Genomic DNA, 13,275 nt, shown 5'->3' with positions numbered 1-13,275 from the left:
AGGGTAGTGTTTCTTAACCTGGGGGTTGGGATCCCTGGGGGGGGGGGGGGGGGGGTCACGAGGGGAAATCAAAGGGGACGCCAGAGACCATCAGAAAACACAGTATTTTCTGTTGGTCATGGGGGTTCTGTGTGGGAAGTTTGGCCCAATTCTATCATTGGTGGGGTTCATAATGCTCTTTGATTGTAGGAAGGGTTTGGTGGGTATTGACCTTGAGTTTGGGAGTTATAGTTCACCAACCTCCAGAGAGCACTGTGGGCTCAAACAATGGTGGATCTGGACCAAATATTGGCATAAATACTCAGTATGCCCAAATGTGAACAGTGGTGGAGTTTGCGGGAAATAGAGCTTGACATTTGGGAATTGTAGTTGCTGGGATTTATAGTTCAGCTACAATCAAAGAGCATTCTGAACTACCAGTGATGGAATTGAACCAACCTTGGCACACTTGACCTACAGAAAATACTGGAAGGTTTTGGTGGGTATTGACCTTGAGTTTGGGAGTTATAGTTCACCAACCACCAGAGAGCACTGTGGGTTCAAACAATGATGGATCTGGACCAAATATTGGCATAAATACTCAATATGCCCAAATGTGAACAGTGGTGGAGTTTGGGGGAAATAGAGCTTGACATTTGGGAGTTGTAGTTGCTGGGATTTATAGTTCAGCTACAATCAAAGAACATTCTGAACTCCAATGATGGAATTGAACCAACTTGTGCCAAGGTTGGTTCAATTCCATCGTTGGTGGAGTTCAGAATGCTCTTTGATGTTTCTCAATGTTTCTCAATGTCATGTCTGCCAACATGACCTAAAGAAAATACTGGAAGGATTTTGTGGGTATTGACCTTGAGTTTGGGAGTTATAGTTCACCAACCTCCAGAGAGCACTGTGGGCTCAAACAATGGTGGATCTGGACCAGATATTGGCATAAATACTCACTATGCCCAATGTGAACAGTGGTGGAGTTTTGGGGAAACAGTGCTTGACATTTGGGAGTTGTAGTTGCTGGGATTTATAGTTCAACTGCAATCAAAGAGCATTCTGAACTCCACCAATGATGTAATTGAACCAACCTTGGCACACATGGCCTACAGAAAATACTGGAAGGGTTTGGTGGGTATTGACCTTGAGTTTGAGAGTTGTAGTTCACCAACCTCCAGAGAGCATTGTGGGCTCAAACAATGATGGATCTGGACCAAATATTGGCACAAATACTCAGTATGCCCAAATGTGAACTCTGGTGGAGTTTGGGGAAAATAGAGCTTGACATTTGGGAGTTTTATAGATCAGCTACAATCAAAGAGCATTCTGAACTCCACCAACGATGGAATTGAACCAACTTGTGCCAAGGTTGGTTCAATTCCATCGTTGGTGGAGTTCTGAATGCTATTTGATGTTTCTCAATGTTTCTCAATGTCATGTGTGCCAACATGACCTACAGAAAATACTGGAATATAAATACTATGCCCAAATACTATGAAAATACTATGCCCAAATGTGAACAGTGGTGGAGTTTGGGGGAAATAGAGCTTGACATTTGGGAGTTGTAGTTGCTGGGATTTATAGTTCACCTACAATCACAGAGCATTCTGAATCCCACCAACGAGAAAATTGGGCCAAGCTTCTCATGCAGAACCGCCACAACTAACAGAAAAATACTGTGTTTTCTGATGGTTTTTGGCAACCCCTCTGACGCCCCCCGTGACCCCCCCCCAGGGTCCTGACCCCCAGGTTAAGAAATGCTGATCTACAAGAACTGATCAGCATGGTTGAGAATAGGAAAACTTGGAGTCTCGTTGTCATTTTTAGGGTGACCTTAAACTGAAGTCGACTTCAAGGCAGGCAATAATAACAATTTCTGGGTTCAATCGAGTCACATCCTTGGTTGCTTTCCTCCTTTTCCCTTCTTATAGCACCAGTAGTGTGCAAAGCTAGCAATTTATGTCAAGGAGGGAAGTATGTTTTCAGAAGGTTTACAATCTCAGTGGGATGCAGCAGACAGGACTAAACTCCGTGCCTCACAATCCCATTGATCTCAGAAGCCAAGCTGGGAATTGGAGCAATTTGCCTAGGATGCAAGCAAGAGATTGCAGGCTTGCAGCTCAGACATAGCCGAGCAGCAGCTGGCTGAAGCGATGGCCAAGGCTCCCTTACTCACGGTTGAGCTATCTGACCTCAGATTCTGCGGTGGAGTGGGAGCCACTACAGACGTGATTCTTCACTAATTTTCCTTTCAAAGGAATCCGTGAGTCATTTCAGGAATGTTCTTCTGTCTGTGAGAAAGTCTTGGAAAACTATCTAGAATGGAGCTTTCCAATCTGTGTGTCGCGACACGTTGGTGTGTCGTCTGCAGTGTGTATATGTGCCACATACATGTCATGAGAAACCTTAATCAATGTGAAATCAGAAATAAATCCTAGGTAAAAAGTTGTGTCCGACTCTGGGGTGTGGTGCTCATCTCTATTTCTAAGCCGAAGAGTCAGCGTTGTCCATAGACACCTCCAAGGTCATGTGGCCGGCATGACTGCAAGGAGCATGGTTACCTTCCCGCCGTAACAGTACCTATTTCTCTACTCACATTTGCATGTTTTCGAACTGCTAGGTTGGCAGGAGCTGGGGCTAACAGCGGGTGCTCACACCGCTCCCCAGATTTGAACCTGTGACCTTTCGGTCAACAAGTTCAGCAGTTTGCTTTAACCCACTGCGCTGCTTTAAAAAAATGCATAAATTGAATTTTTCCATGAAATATATTATGTCCCCATACATTTCATTATTACAATGTATGTATGTGTCCTATTATACGGCAGTGTTTCTCAACCTGAGGGGTGGGTTGTGAGGGAGGTTTTAGAGGGGTTGCCAAAGCCCATATTTCTGATGGTCTTAGGAACCACTTTGACAGAAAAGGCTGAACATCTCTCAGCTTGTCCTACTCTTCCTTTTTGGTATTGGTGAACTACAACTCCCAGAATTCAAAAAGAGCTTCCTCCCAACTCCACCAATATTCAATGCTGGCCATGTAGGTAGTGTGCCAAGTTTGGTGCAGATCCATTGTGGGCTGAGTTCAGAGTGCTCTTTGATTGCAGATGAACTATAAATCACAGCAACAACAATTCCTAAATGATAAAATCAATTACCCCCACCAGTACTGTAGGTGAGCTACAACTCCAAAACTCAAAGTCAATACCCACCAAACCCTTCCAGTATTTTCTGTTGGTCATGGGAGTTCTGTGTGCCAACTTTGGTTCAATTCCATCATTGGTGGAGTTCAGAATGCTCTTTGATGTAGGTGAACTATAAATCTCAGCAACAACAACTCAAAAATGCTAAGGTCTATTTTCCCCAAACTTCACCAGTGTTCACATCTGGGCATATTGAGTATTTGTGCCAAATTTGATCCAGAGCCATCATTGTTTGAGTTCACAGTGCTCTCTGGAGGTAGTTGAACTACAACTCCAAAACTGAAGGCCAATGCCCACCAAACCTTTCCGGTATTTTCTGTTGGTCATGGGAGTCCTGTGTGCCAAGTTTGGATCAATTCCATCATTGGTGCAGTTCAGAGTGCTCTTTGATTGAAGGTGTGAACTATAAATCCCAGCAACTACAACTCCCAAATCAATCCCCTCACGTCACCAGTATTCAAATTTGGGTGTATCGGGTGTTTGTGCCAAATTTGGTCCAGTGAATGAAAATACATCCTGCATATCAGATTCATAACAGTAGCAAAATTAAAATTAGGAAGTAGCAATGAAAATAATGTTATGGTTGGAGATCAACACAACATGAGAAACTGTATTAAGGTGTCGTGGCATTAGGAAGATTGAGAACTCACAACAACCCTACCCTTGAGTTATTTGCATAGGGAATAGCTTTTTCTACGGTGAGAGAATTCTGCATAGAATTCATGCTGCATTCCAAATAAGCTTTGACTATTCTATAGCAGAGTTTTCCAAACATTGTATGTTGGTCACACCTCATTTTTAGACATGCATCATTTCACAACACTGTTATTCAGCTTTATTGCCAAACTGGATGTTAAACCAATCCCTTACAATTGTGTTTTTCTGGGCTGTATGTCCATGTTCCAGAAGCATTCTCTCTTGACGTTTCCCCTGAATCTATGGCAGGCATCCTCGGGAATTGTGAGGTCTGCTGGAAGCTAGGAAAATGGGGTTTATATGTCTGTGGAATGTCCAGGGTGGGAGAAAGAACTCTTGTCTGCTGGAGGTAGGTGTGAATTTTTCAACTGGCCACCTTGATTAGTATTTAAGGGCCTAGCAGTTTCAAGGTCTGGCTTCTTACTGCCTGGGGAATATTTTTTTTTGGGAGGTGATTGGCTGTCTCTGATTATTTCTTGTCTGGAGTTCCCCTGTTTTTGAGTGTTCTTTATTTACTGTTATGATTTTAGAGTTTTTAAATACTGGTAGCCAGATTTTCTTCAATTTCATGGTTTCTCCCTTTCTGTTGAAATTGTCCACTTGCTTGTGGATTTCAATGGCATCTCTTGTGTAGTCTGACACGGTAGTTGTAGCTACCGGATTAGATGGCAGTGTAGACTCAAATTATCCAGGTCAGAGCATATAATCTGGATTCAGAAGCTGGATTATATAATAGTGTAGACCCAACCCCAGTGGGCTTCCCTGGATTCGAACCCGGGTCTCCCAGTCATAGTCTCCCAGTCACCCAAACCATTTGGCCTTATATCTGCTATGCCTTAAGACGAGTGGATTGAATTCTGAAGCAGACGGTTTGAGGCCAGGCTTCTTCTGGGCTCTGAAGGGTTGGGAGATTTATCTTAAATTGAGATGTCCCAGTTACATCAGCGAGGCTGAGATCAAAGCCGAAGCAGTGAGGGGGGGGGGGGTTGCTCAAAATCCGGCAAAAACAACTCTTCTTCGCTTTGCTTCCCTTGCATTGGTCCTCCTTTGATCTTGGAACTGGGGAGATTGGGGAGATGTGTCTCCCAACTCATGTTTGCAGAAGTGGAGATGAGAAGAAGAAGAAGTGGAAACAGGGGGAACCCCACTTAAGCGGCTGAAAGGGAAAAGGAAAGGGTCTAAAGCTGTCAGGAATTGTGGGAGTTGAAGTCCAAAACATCGGGGGGGGGGGGCAAAGTTTGCCCATACCTGGTCTACACTTCCATATAATCCTGTTCAGAGCAGATAATCTTGATGTTACATGGCATTGTAAATGAAGTCCCAAAAGGCTGATCTTCCACATGCTTTGGACTTCAGCTCCCAGATGCCTCAGCTGCCTTGCTCAATGGTCAGGAATTCTGGGAGTTGAAGTCTGGGAGCTGTGGCACAACTAGCTGGTAGCCAGCTGCATTAAATCACTACTGACAGAGAGGTCATGAGTTCGAAGCCAGCCCGGGTTGGAGTGAGTTTCCGGCTATTAGTCTAGCTTGCTGTCGACGTATAATCTATATAAATAAAAATGTAATGTCCGTTTGTGGGATTATCCAAACTCAAAAACCACTGGACGAATTGACACCAAATTTGGACACAATATACCTAACAACCCAATGTATGTCCTTCACTCATAAAAACACTGTAAAACACAGCAGAAGGGACTTTAAAAGCCCCCAAAAGCTAAATGACGAAAAACTAAATGACAATACAGGAAGAAAGAGGGAAGGGAAGGGGAGAAAAAATAAAAAAGAAAGAAAGAAAGAAAGAAAGAAAGAAAAGAAGGAGGGAGGGAAAGAAAGAAAGGGATAAGGAAGCATGGAAGGAAAGAAGTAGAGAAGGAAGAAAGGAGAGAAAGAGGGAGGGAAAGAAAAAAGGAGAAGGAAGGAAAGTTAGAGAAGGAAGGAGAGAAGGAAAGAAAAAAAGGGAAAGAAGGAAGGGGGGAAGATGTAGAGAAAGAGGGAGGGAAGGAAAGAGAAAAGGAAGAAAAGAGAGACAACAGAAGAGAAAGAAAAAGGGGGAAGGAAGGAAAGAGGGAGTGAAGGAAAGAGGGAAAGAAGGAGAGAAAGAGGGAAGGTTGGCCACAGTGGATACAGTTAGTCTATATAAATAAAAATGTAATGTTCGTTTGTGGGATTAACAGAACTCAAAAACCACTGGATGAATTGACACCGAATTTGGACACAAGATACCTATCAACCCAATGTATATCCTTCACTCAAAAAAATGATTTTGTCATTTGGGAGTTGTAGTTGCTGGGATTTATAGTTCACCTACAATCAAAGAGCATTCTGAACCCCATCAACCATGGAATTGAACCAAACTTGGCACGCAGTTCTCCCATGACCAACAGAAAATACTGGAAGGGTGTCCTCTGGTTTTGGAGTTGTAGTTCACCTACATCCAGGGATCACTGTGGACTCAAACAATGATGGATCTGGAGCAAACTCTACACAAATACTCAATATGCCCAAATGTGAACACTGGTGGAGTTTGGGGAAAATAGAATCTTGACATTTGGGAGTTGTAGTTGCTGGGATTTAAAGTTCACCAACAATCACAGAGCATTCTGAACCCCACCAACGATAGAATTGGGCCAAATCTCTCACACAGAACGCTCATGTGGGCCACAGCAACGCGAGGCAGGGGACGGCTAGTATAATAATAATAATAATAATAATAATAATAATAATCTTTCTTTATACCCCGCCACCATCTCCCCAATATAACGAGATAAAATACAAACAACAGAAAATTAAACACAACAAAATACATATTGTAACAAAATAAAATAGACAATACAGAATGACATAATAAAATAAATCACATAGGGCGGGCCAAATGTGCAAGATAAAATGATAAAAACATTAAAACCTTGGATGAGATAGGAAATAGAAAAAAGTGTATTTGTAAAGGAGGGGCTCGAGAAGGAGGAGCAATGGGGTTTGGTCTTCATTAAGGGTAGGGGAAAGTGCATCGTGTGGACAACTGTAGATGGAAACTAACATAAATGGGTTGGGTGGTCACTCTCCGAAAGAACATAGGAAAAGCCAAGTTTTTAGATTTTTCTTAAAAGCTGCTAGGGTGGGGGCTTGTCTAATTTCACCTATGCAGCCTGAAAGACAGTCGCATCTGTCAAGTAGGAAATTTAGGTACTGCTTTATGCGGGGAGGCTATTTAACTAATTTACAATGCCATAAAACCTTCCAGCAGCGTGCAGAAGAATGAGGAAGTACTCCATCAAAGGAGTCTGTCACAAATGGATGGTGAAGCGACAGCTCCCCCTGTGGCTGGAATTGAGCATACCCTCATGAAACCAGAAAAGCTGGAATGTTAAATTGCCTCTGTGTCTGTCTATATATGTTGTATGTCTAATTGGCATTGAATGTTTGCCATGTATATGTGCATTGTAATCCGCCATGCAGGATGAGAAGGGCGGAATATAAATACTGTAAATAAATAATAAATAAGTCCAAAAATTGGGAAACTGTCCTAAATGTGTCTCCGTTTCCATAGACAGACCTTTGCCTATTTGGGATTCTTTGCACACAGACTTCCAAGAGACAGGGACTCTCAATTCTAGGCTACACTTATTCTTAGAAGGCTTTTGGTTCCTGCCGATCTCTTCTATATGACACCCCATCCTCTCCCTGTTTTTGGCAATGCTTACCTGTGCCATTTTCGATCCACAGGCCCACAGGGCGCAGCAATGAACAAGCTGCGGCAGAGCCTGAGACGCAAGAAGCCGGCCTACGTCCCGGAAGCGAGTCGACCTCACCAGTGGCAAGCAGACGAAGAAGCCGTGCGCAAAGGACGCTGCAGCTTCCCTGTGCGGGTGAGCAAGTGGCGACTGCTTCATTAGGAATATGGGAATATACTTGGTTTCCATTGGCTGGCTGCCTGGCTTGGACCCCAGCACTGTGCAGAGTCTTCTCAGTGGCAGCCCCTAAACTCTGGAAGGTTAAGCTCTTTTTAAGTCCCAAAGCCTTGACTTTTCTTAGGGTTGTGGTTGTTTGCTGCCACCTTTAGCAGCCCTGAGAAAAATCCTATTCTATCAAAAAGTTTTTTAGCAAGATTTAGTCCTTTCATTATTGGCTGCTACTTCTCAACGGATAGCAGGTGGTGCAGTACTGGCTAAACAATATTATTTAATTTATTTATTTAAAACTTTTATATCCCGATCTTCTCTACCTCCCTAGAGAGACTCAGACTGGCTAACAGCAAGGATTCAATGCTAACAGTATAGTCTAAAACATCAAAACAATCTAACAACATACATCAACAGTGAATTAAAATACATATAGGATAAAATACATCTAATCCAATTCTCCAAGATAAAATCATGTCCAACTCAGTCTGCATCATGTGGTCAATAACTCTGGTCAATTGCTGGTCTCAGCCATCATTCTGGGAATGCCTCATTCCATAGCCATGATTTCACTAGTTTCCAAAAGGGCAGGAGGGAGGGGGCAGATCTAATTTCATTCAGGAGAGAGTTCCATAGCTGGGTGGCCACCACAGAGAAGGCCCTGTCTCTCTGACTGCAAGAGTGGCGGGACCAAGAGCAGGGCCTCTCCAGAAGATCTTAGCAGCCTTGATGGTTCATAGGGGAGAACATGTTTGGACAGGTAAACTGGGTTGGAACTGTATAGGGTTTTGTAGGTTTCTCCAGCGGTTTTGGACCGGAACCGTATAGAGTTTTGTAGGTTTCTCCAGCAGTGTTGAGTGTAGGCATCCTGTGATAATGCAGCATGTCTCATTAAGAGTCACATCCACTGTTTTAACATTGTGAGTTGTATTCCACACTGGACATGCGTATTCAGCAGCAGAGTAGCAAAGTGCAACAACAACAACAATAATAATCTTTATTTATACCCCGCCACCATCTCCCCAAGGGCGACTCAGGGCAGCTAACATGAGGCCAAGCCCAAAGATACAACATAGCAAAATAAAATACAATATGCAAACAACAAAAATCACATCACAATAACATACATACAGTAGCAAAATAGAGTAGACAAAACAAAGTTATCAAATATAAAATTGAATGTGCGGGCCAGATAGACAAAGTAAAATGATAAAACCCTGGATGAGGTAGAAATAAAAGAAGTGTATTTGGAGCCCAAAAGGATAGATGTCTTCACTGTGTCTAGTTGTGACCCCCAGGTTGTGCCAATCATATGATATTATTTCTAGGGCCCACTTTTTCTTTTTGATAGTCAGGCAATGCTTCTTGTAAGGCAGAGCACAGTCCAGAGTAACTCCCAAGTATTTTGGTGTGCTGCAATGCTCTAGTGGGATTCCCTCCCCGGTAATCCTCAGAGCTCAAGATGCTTGTCCATTCTTAAGATGAAAAGCACTTAGGTTCTTGTAGGGTTTTTTTCGGGCTATAGGACCATGTTCTAGAGGCATTTCTCCTGACGTTTCGCCTGCATCTATGGCAAGCATCCTCAGAGGTAGTGAGGTCTGTTGGAAATAGGACAATGGGTTTATATATCTGTGGAATGGCTGGGGTGGGGCAAAGAGCTCTTCTCTGCTGGAGCTAGGTGTGAATGTTTCAACTGACCACCTTCATTAGCATTTGAAGGCCTGCCTGAGCCTGGGAAAATCTTTTGTTGAGAGGTGTTAAGATGTGCCACTTCAAATGCTAATGAAGGTGGTCAGTTGAAACATTCACACCTAGCTCCAGCAGAGAAGAGCTCTTTGCCCCACCCCAGCCATTCCACAGATATATAAACCCATTGTCCTATTTCCAACAGACCTCACTACCTCTGAGGATGCTTGCCATAGATGCAGGCGAAACATCAGGAGAAATGCCTCTAGAACATGGCCCTATAGCCCGAAAAAACCCACAAGAACCTAGTGATTCCAGCCATGAAAGCCTTCGACAATACATTGAAAAGCACATGTCTGCATTTTAGATGGATTAGGAATCAGCTGGTTTTCCCTGTAATAGGCAGTAAGAGCACCTAAAGCTTCAGAGAGCTTTTCTTTTCAACCATTTCAAGGGTCCCTACTTAAGTGATGATTGCACGATCATCAGCATAGATTAACCTCTCTGTCCTTTCTGGTGGTGGCTGATCATAAGGAAGGCTGAGCGAAGGAAGAGAGATGCTTTTGAACTGTGGTGTTGGAGGAAAATTCGGAGAGTGCTTTGGTCCGCAAGAAGATCCAACCAGTCCATACTCCAGAAAATAAAGTCTGGCTGCTCACTGGAGGGAAGGATATTAGAGGCAAAGATGAAGGACTTTGGCCACATTATAAGAAGACAGGAAAGCTTGGAGAAGACAGTGATACTGGGGGGAAAGGAAGGAAAAAGGAAGAGGGGCCAACCAAGGGCAAGATGGATGGATGGTATCCTTCAAGTGATTGGTTTGACCTTGAAGGAGCTGGGGGTGGTGACAGCCGACAGGGAGCTCTGGCGTGGGCTGGTCCATGAGGTCACGAAGAGTCGGAAGCGACTGAACAAATGAACAACAAAGTTAATTTTTAATATTTCTGACACAGACTCTCCATCTTCTGGAGGTCTCCCACAAAATTCCGATACCCTGAAAGGTCAGACCAGGATTGATAGTTTCAAATCACAGGAGGATCAATTTGGATTGGGTATTAGAAGGAACCTTAAACGTTTGGAAATGTTGGACAATGGAACCAATTACCTAAAAAGGTTGTGAAGTCTCCTTCTCTGGATTCGATGGCCTATGAGGCTCCTTCCACCTCTGGTGGTTTGATATTTCTATGATTCTGTGAGCAGAATGCCCACTGAATCCCTAGCAACAATAAGGGCTCGTAACTCCTGATTCAAGTTCGGACTTGAATCATGAGCTGGAGTTAAGCCTTCCGCTTTAAGCTGTATGGCTCTAACATGCTGGGAAGTGTGATCCTTGTTTTCCCCATCTCAAACTGTAGTGCTACTGACCAGTAGGGAGAGCTTCCAAGTGTGAAAAGCTTGTGCTGACTTTTTCTTCCAACTTGTTCCTCTCCATAGTACCTTGGCCATGCAGAAGTGGAGGAGTCCCGGGGAATGCACGTTTGCGAAGAAGCTGTGAAGAAGTTGAAGGCGGTGAGTTGGGGGCTTCCAAGTTTGGGGTGGGTGGGTTATATATTGTATTGATTTTACTGTGAGTCTTTTAAGAGCAGTCTTTCTCGACCTTCCTAATGCCGTGACCCCTTAATACAGTTCCTCATGTTGTGGTGACCCCCAACCATAACATTATATTCATTGCTACTTTGTAACCGTAATTATGCTACTGTTATGCATTGTCATGTAAATATCTGATAAGCAGGATGTATTTTCATTCACTGGACCAAATTTGGCACAAATACCCAATCCGCCCATATTTGAATATTGGTGGGATTGATTTTGTCATTTGGGAGTTGTAGCTGCTGGAATTTATAGTTAACCTACAATCAAAGAGCATTCTGAACTCCACCAATGATGGAATTGAACCAACCTTTTACACAGAACTCCCATGACCAACAGAAAATACTGGAAGGGTTTGGTGGGCATTGACCTTGAGTTTTAGATTTATAGTTCACCTACACCCAGAGTGCACTGTGGGCTCAAACAATGATGGACCTGGACCAAACATGGCATGAATCCTCAGTATGACCAAATGTAAACATTGGTAGAGTTTGGGGAAAATAGACCTTGACATTTGGGAGTTGTAGTTGCTGGGATTTATAGGTTACCTACAATCAAAGAGCATTCAGAACCCCACCAACGATAGAATTAGGCCAAACTTCCCACACAGAACCCACAGTACTATATTTCTTGATGGTCTTTCATGACCCCTCTGAAAGCCCTCTCACAACCACCCCAGGGGTCCTGACCCCCAGATTGGGAAACACTATTTTAGTGAGAAAAAGCAATGTACGAACAATGACAGCAACAACAAGGCCTGTGCTCGAAGTCCTTCTGAATGTCGCAATGCAAAGGCCCTGCATTTTTCTTCCTCCCCAGAATGCTCTTCCTCTTGTATCCTGTTCGAAGTTTTTCCTTTTTACAAAGTTTATGTGATCTGAACAAACAACTCTTGCAACTTTTTATTTTCTTGGCTCTTACAGAGTGGTCGCAAATCTGTGAAGTCTGTTCTCTGGGTCTCGGCTGATGGGCTGCGGGTTGTGGACGACAAAACCAAGGTAGGAATCCTATGGAAATGGTCAGAAAATAGGACCAATGTAGGAAATTGGGGAGGCAGAGGCGGGTGGAACTGCACACATTATTTGCCGATACATCACACAGTCCTAGACACTTGGGAAATGTCCAATGTGTTATCGAATACAAAAGCCAGCATAGTGCTTGCTGTGTACTAATCTTGTTGTGTAAATAATAATAATAATAATAATAATAATAATAATAATCTGCCTAGAAAGTCTGGTGGCAGGGGACTTTTACAAGTAAAGCAAGCAGTCGAAGAAGAAAAACATGCCCTGGCAGAATATGTAAAGGAAAGCCAAGAACCTGCCTTAATTGAAGTCAATAATCGGAAACTTCTCAAAGCACAGCAGACAAAGAACCGGTACAAGAAAACTGCACTCCAAGCCAGAGCTGACAGTTGGCACCACAAAGCATTGCATGGGTGGTTCCTTGACAAAATTGAAGGAAAAGTTGATAAGGAGAAGACCTGGTTATGGCTCATGAATGGAACCCTGAAGAAGGAGACAGAAAGCCTGATTCTTGGCCCAAGAGCAAGCCATCAGAACCAATGCAATTAAGGCAAGATTGAAAAATCAGCTGATGACCCAAAATGCAGACTGTGTAAGGAAGGTGTTGAAACCATTGATCATATCCTTGGCTGCTGCAAGAAAATTGCAGTCAGACTACAAACAGAGGCACAACTCTGTGGTCCAAATGATTCACTGGAATTTAGGTCACAGGTACCACCTGCCAGTAGTAAAGAATTGGTGGGATCATAAACCTACAAAGGTAGTGGAAAATGAACATGCAAAAATACTGTGGGACTTTCGAATCCAGACTGACAAAATTTTGGAACACAATACACCAGACATCACGATTGCGGAAAAGAAAAAAGTTTGGATTATTGATGTCGCCATATCGGGTGACAGTCGCATTGAGGAAAAATAACAGGAAAAACTCAGCCGTTATCAGGACCTCAATATCAAACTGCAAAGGCTCTGGCATCAACCAGTACAGGTGGTCCCAGTGGTCATTGGCGCACTGGGTGCCGTGGCAAAAGATCTCAGTTGGCATTTGGAAACAATAAACATTGACAAAATCACGATTTGCCAACTACAAAAGGCCACCTTACTTGGATCGGCATGCATCTGAAAATACATCACACAGTCCTAGAAACTAGGGAAGTGTTCAACTTGTGATTTTGTGATACGAAATACAGCATATAGA

The 13,275-nt window shown here is 43.3% G+C and overlaps 1 protein-coding gene across 1 annotated transcript in view; it reads left to right on the top strand.

Annotated features, from left to right (window-relative positions):
- LOC137095192 (numb-like protein) overlaps positions 1 to 13,275 on the top strand; it is a 53,895-nt gene that overhangs the window by 25,272 nt on the left and 15,348 nt on the right. Inside the window, exons 2-4 of the mRNA XM_067461569.1 lie at positions 7,601 to 7,743; positions 10,897 to 10,971; positions 11,976 to 12,050. Of these exons, the coding sequence (XP_067317670.1) occupies positions 7,618 to 7,743; positions 10,897 to 10,971; positions 11,976 to 12,050 (276 nt within the window). The 5' untranslated portion in view covers positions 7,601 to 7,617. The remainder of the gene's footprint in view (positions 1 to 7,600; positions 7,744 to 10,896; positions 10,972 to 11,975; positions 12,051 to 13,275) is intronic.

Source organism: Anolis sagrei, chromosome Y (genome assembly GCF_037176765.1).
Source record: "Anolis sagrei isolate rAnoSag1 chromosome Y, rAnoSag1.mat, whole genome shotgun sequence".
Classification (NCBI taxonomy): domain Eukaryota; kingdom Metazoa; phylum Chordata; class Lepidosauria; order Squamata; family Dactyloidae; genus Anolis; species Anolis sagrei.
The sequence above is the reverse complement of the archived record's forward strand: the minus strand, read 5'-3'. Positions and strand labels throughout refer to the sequence as shown.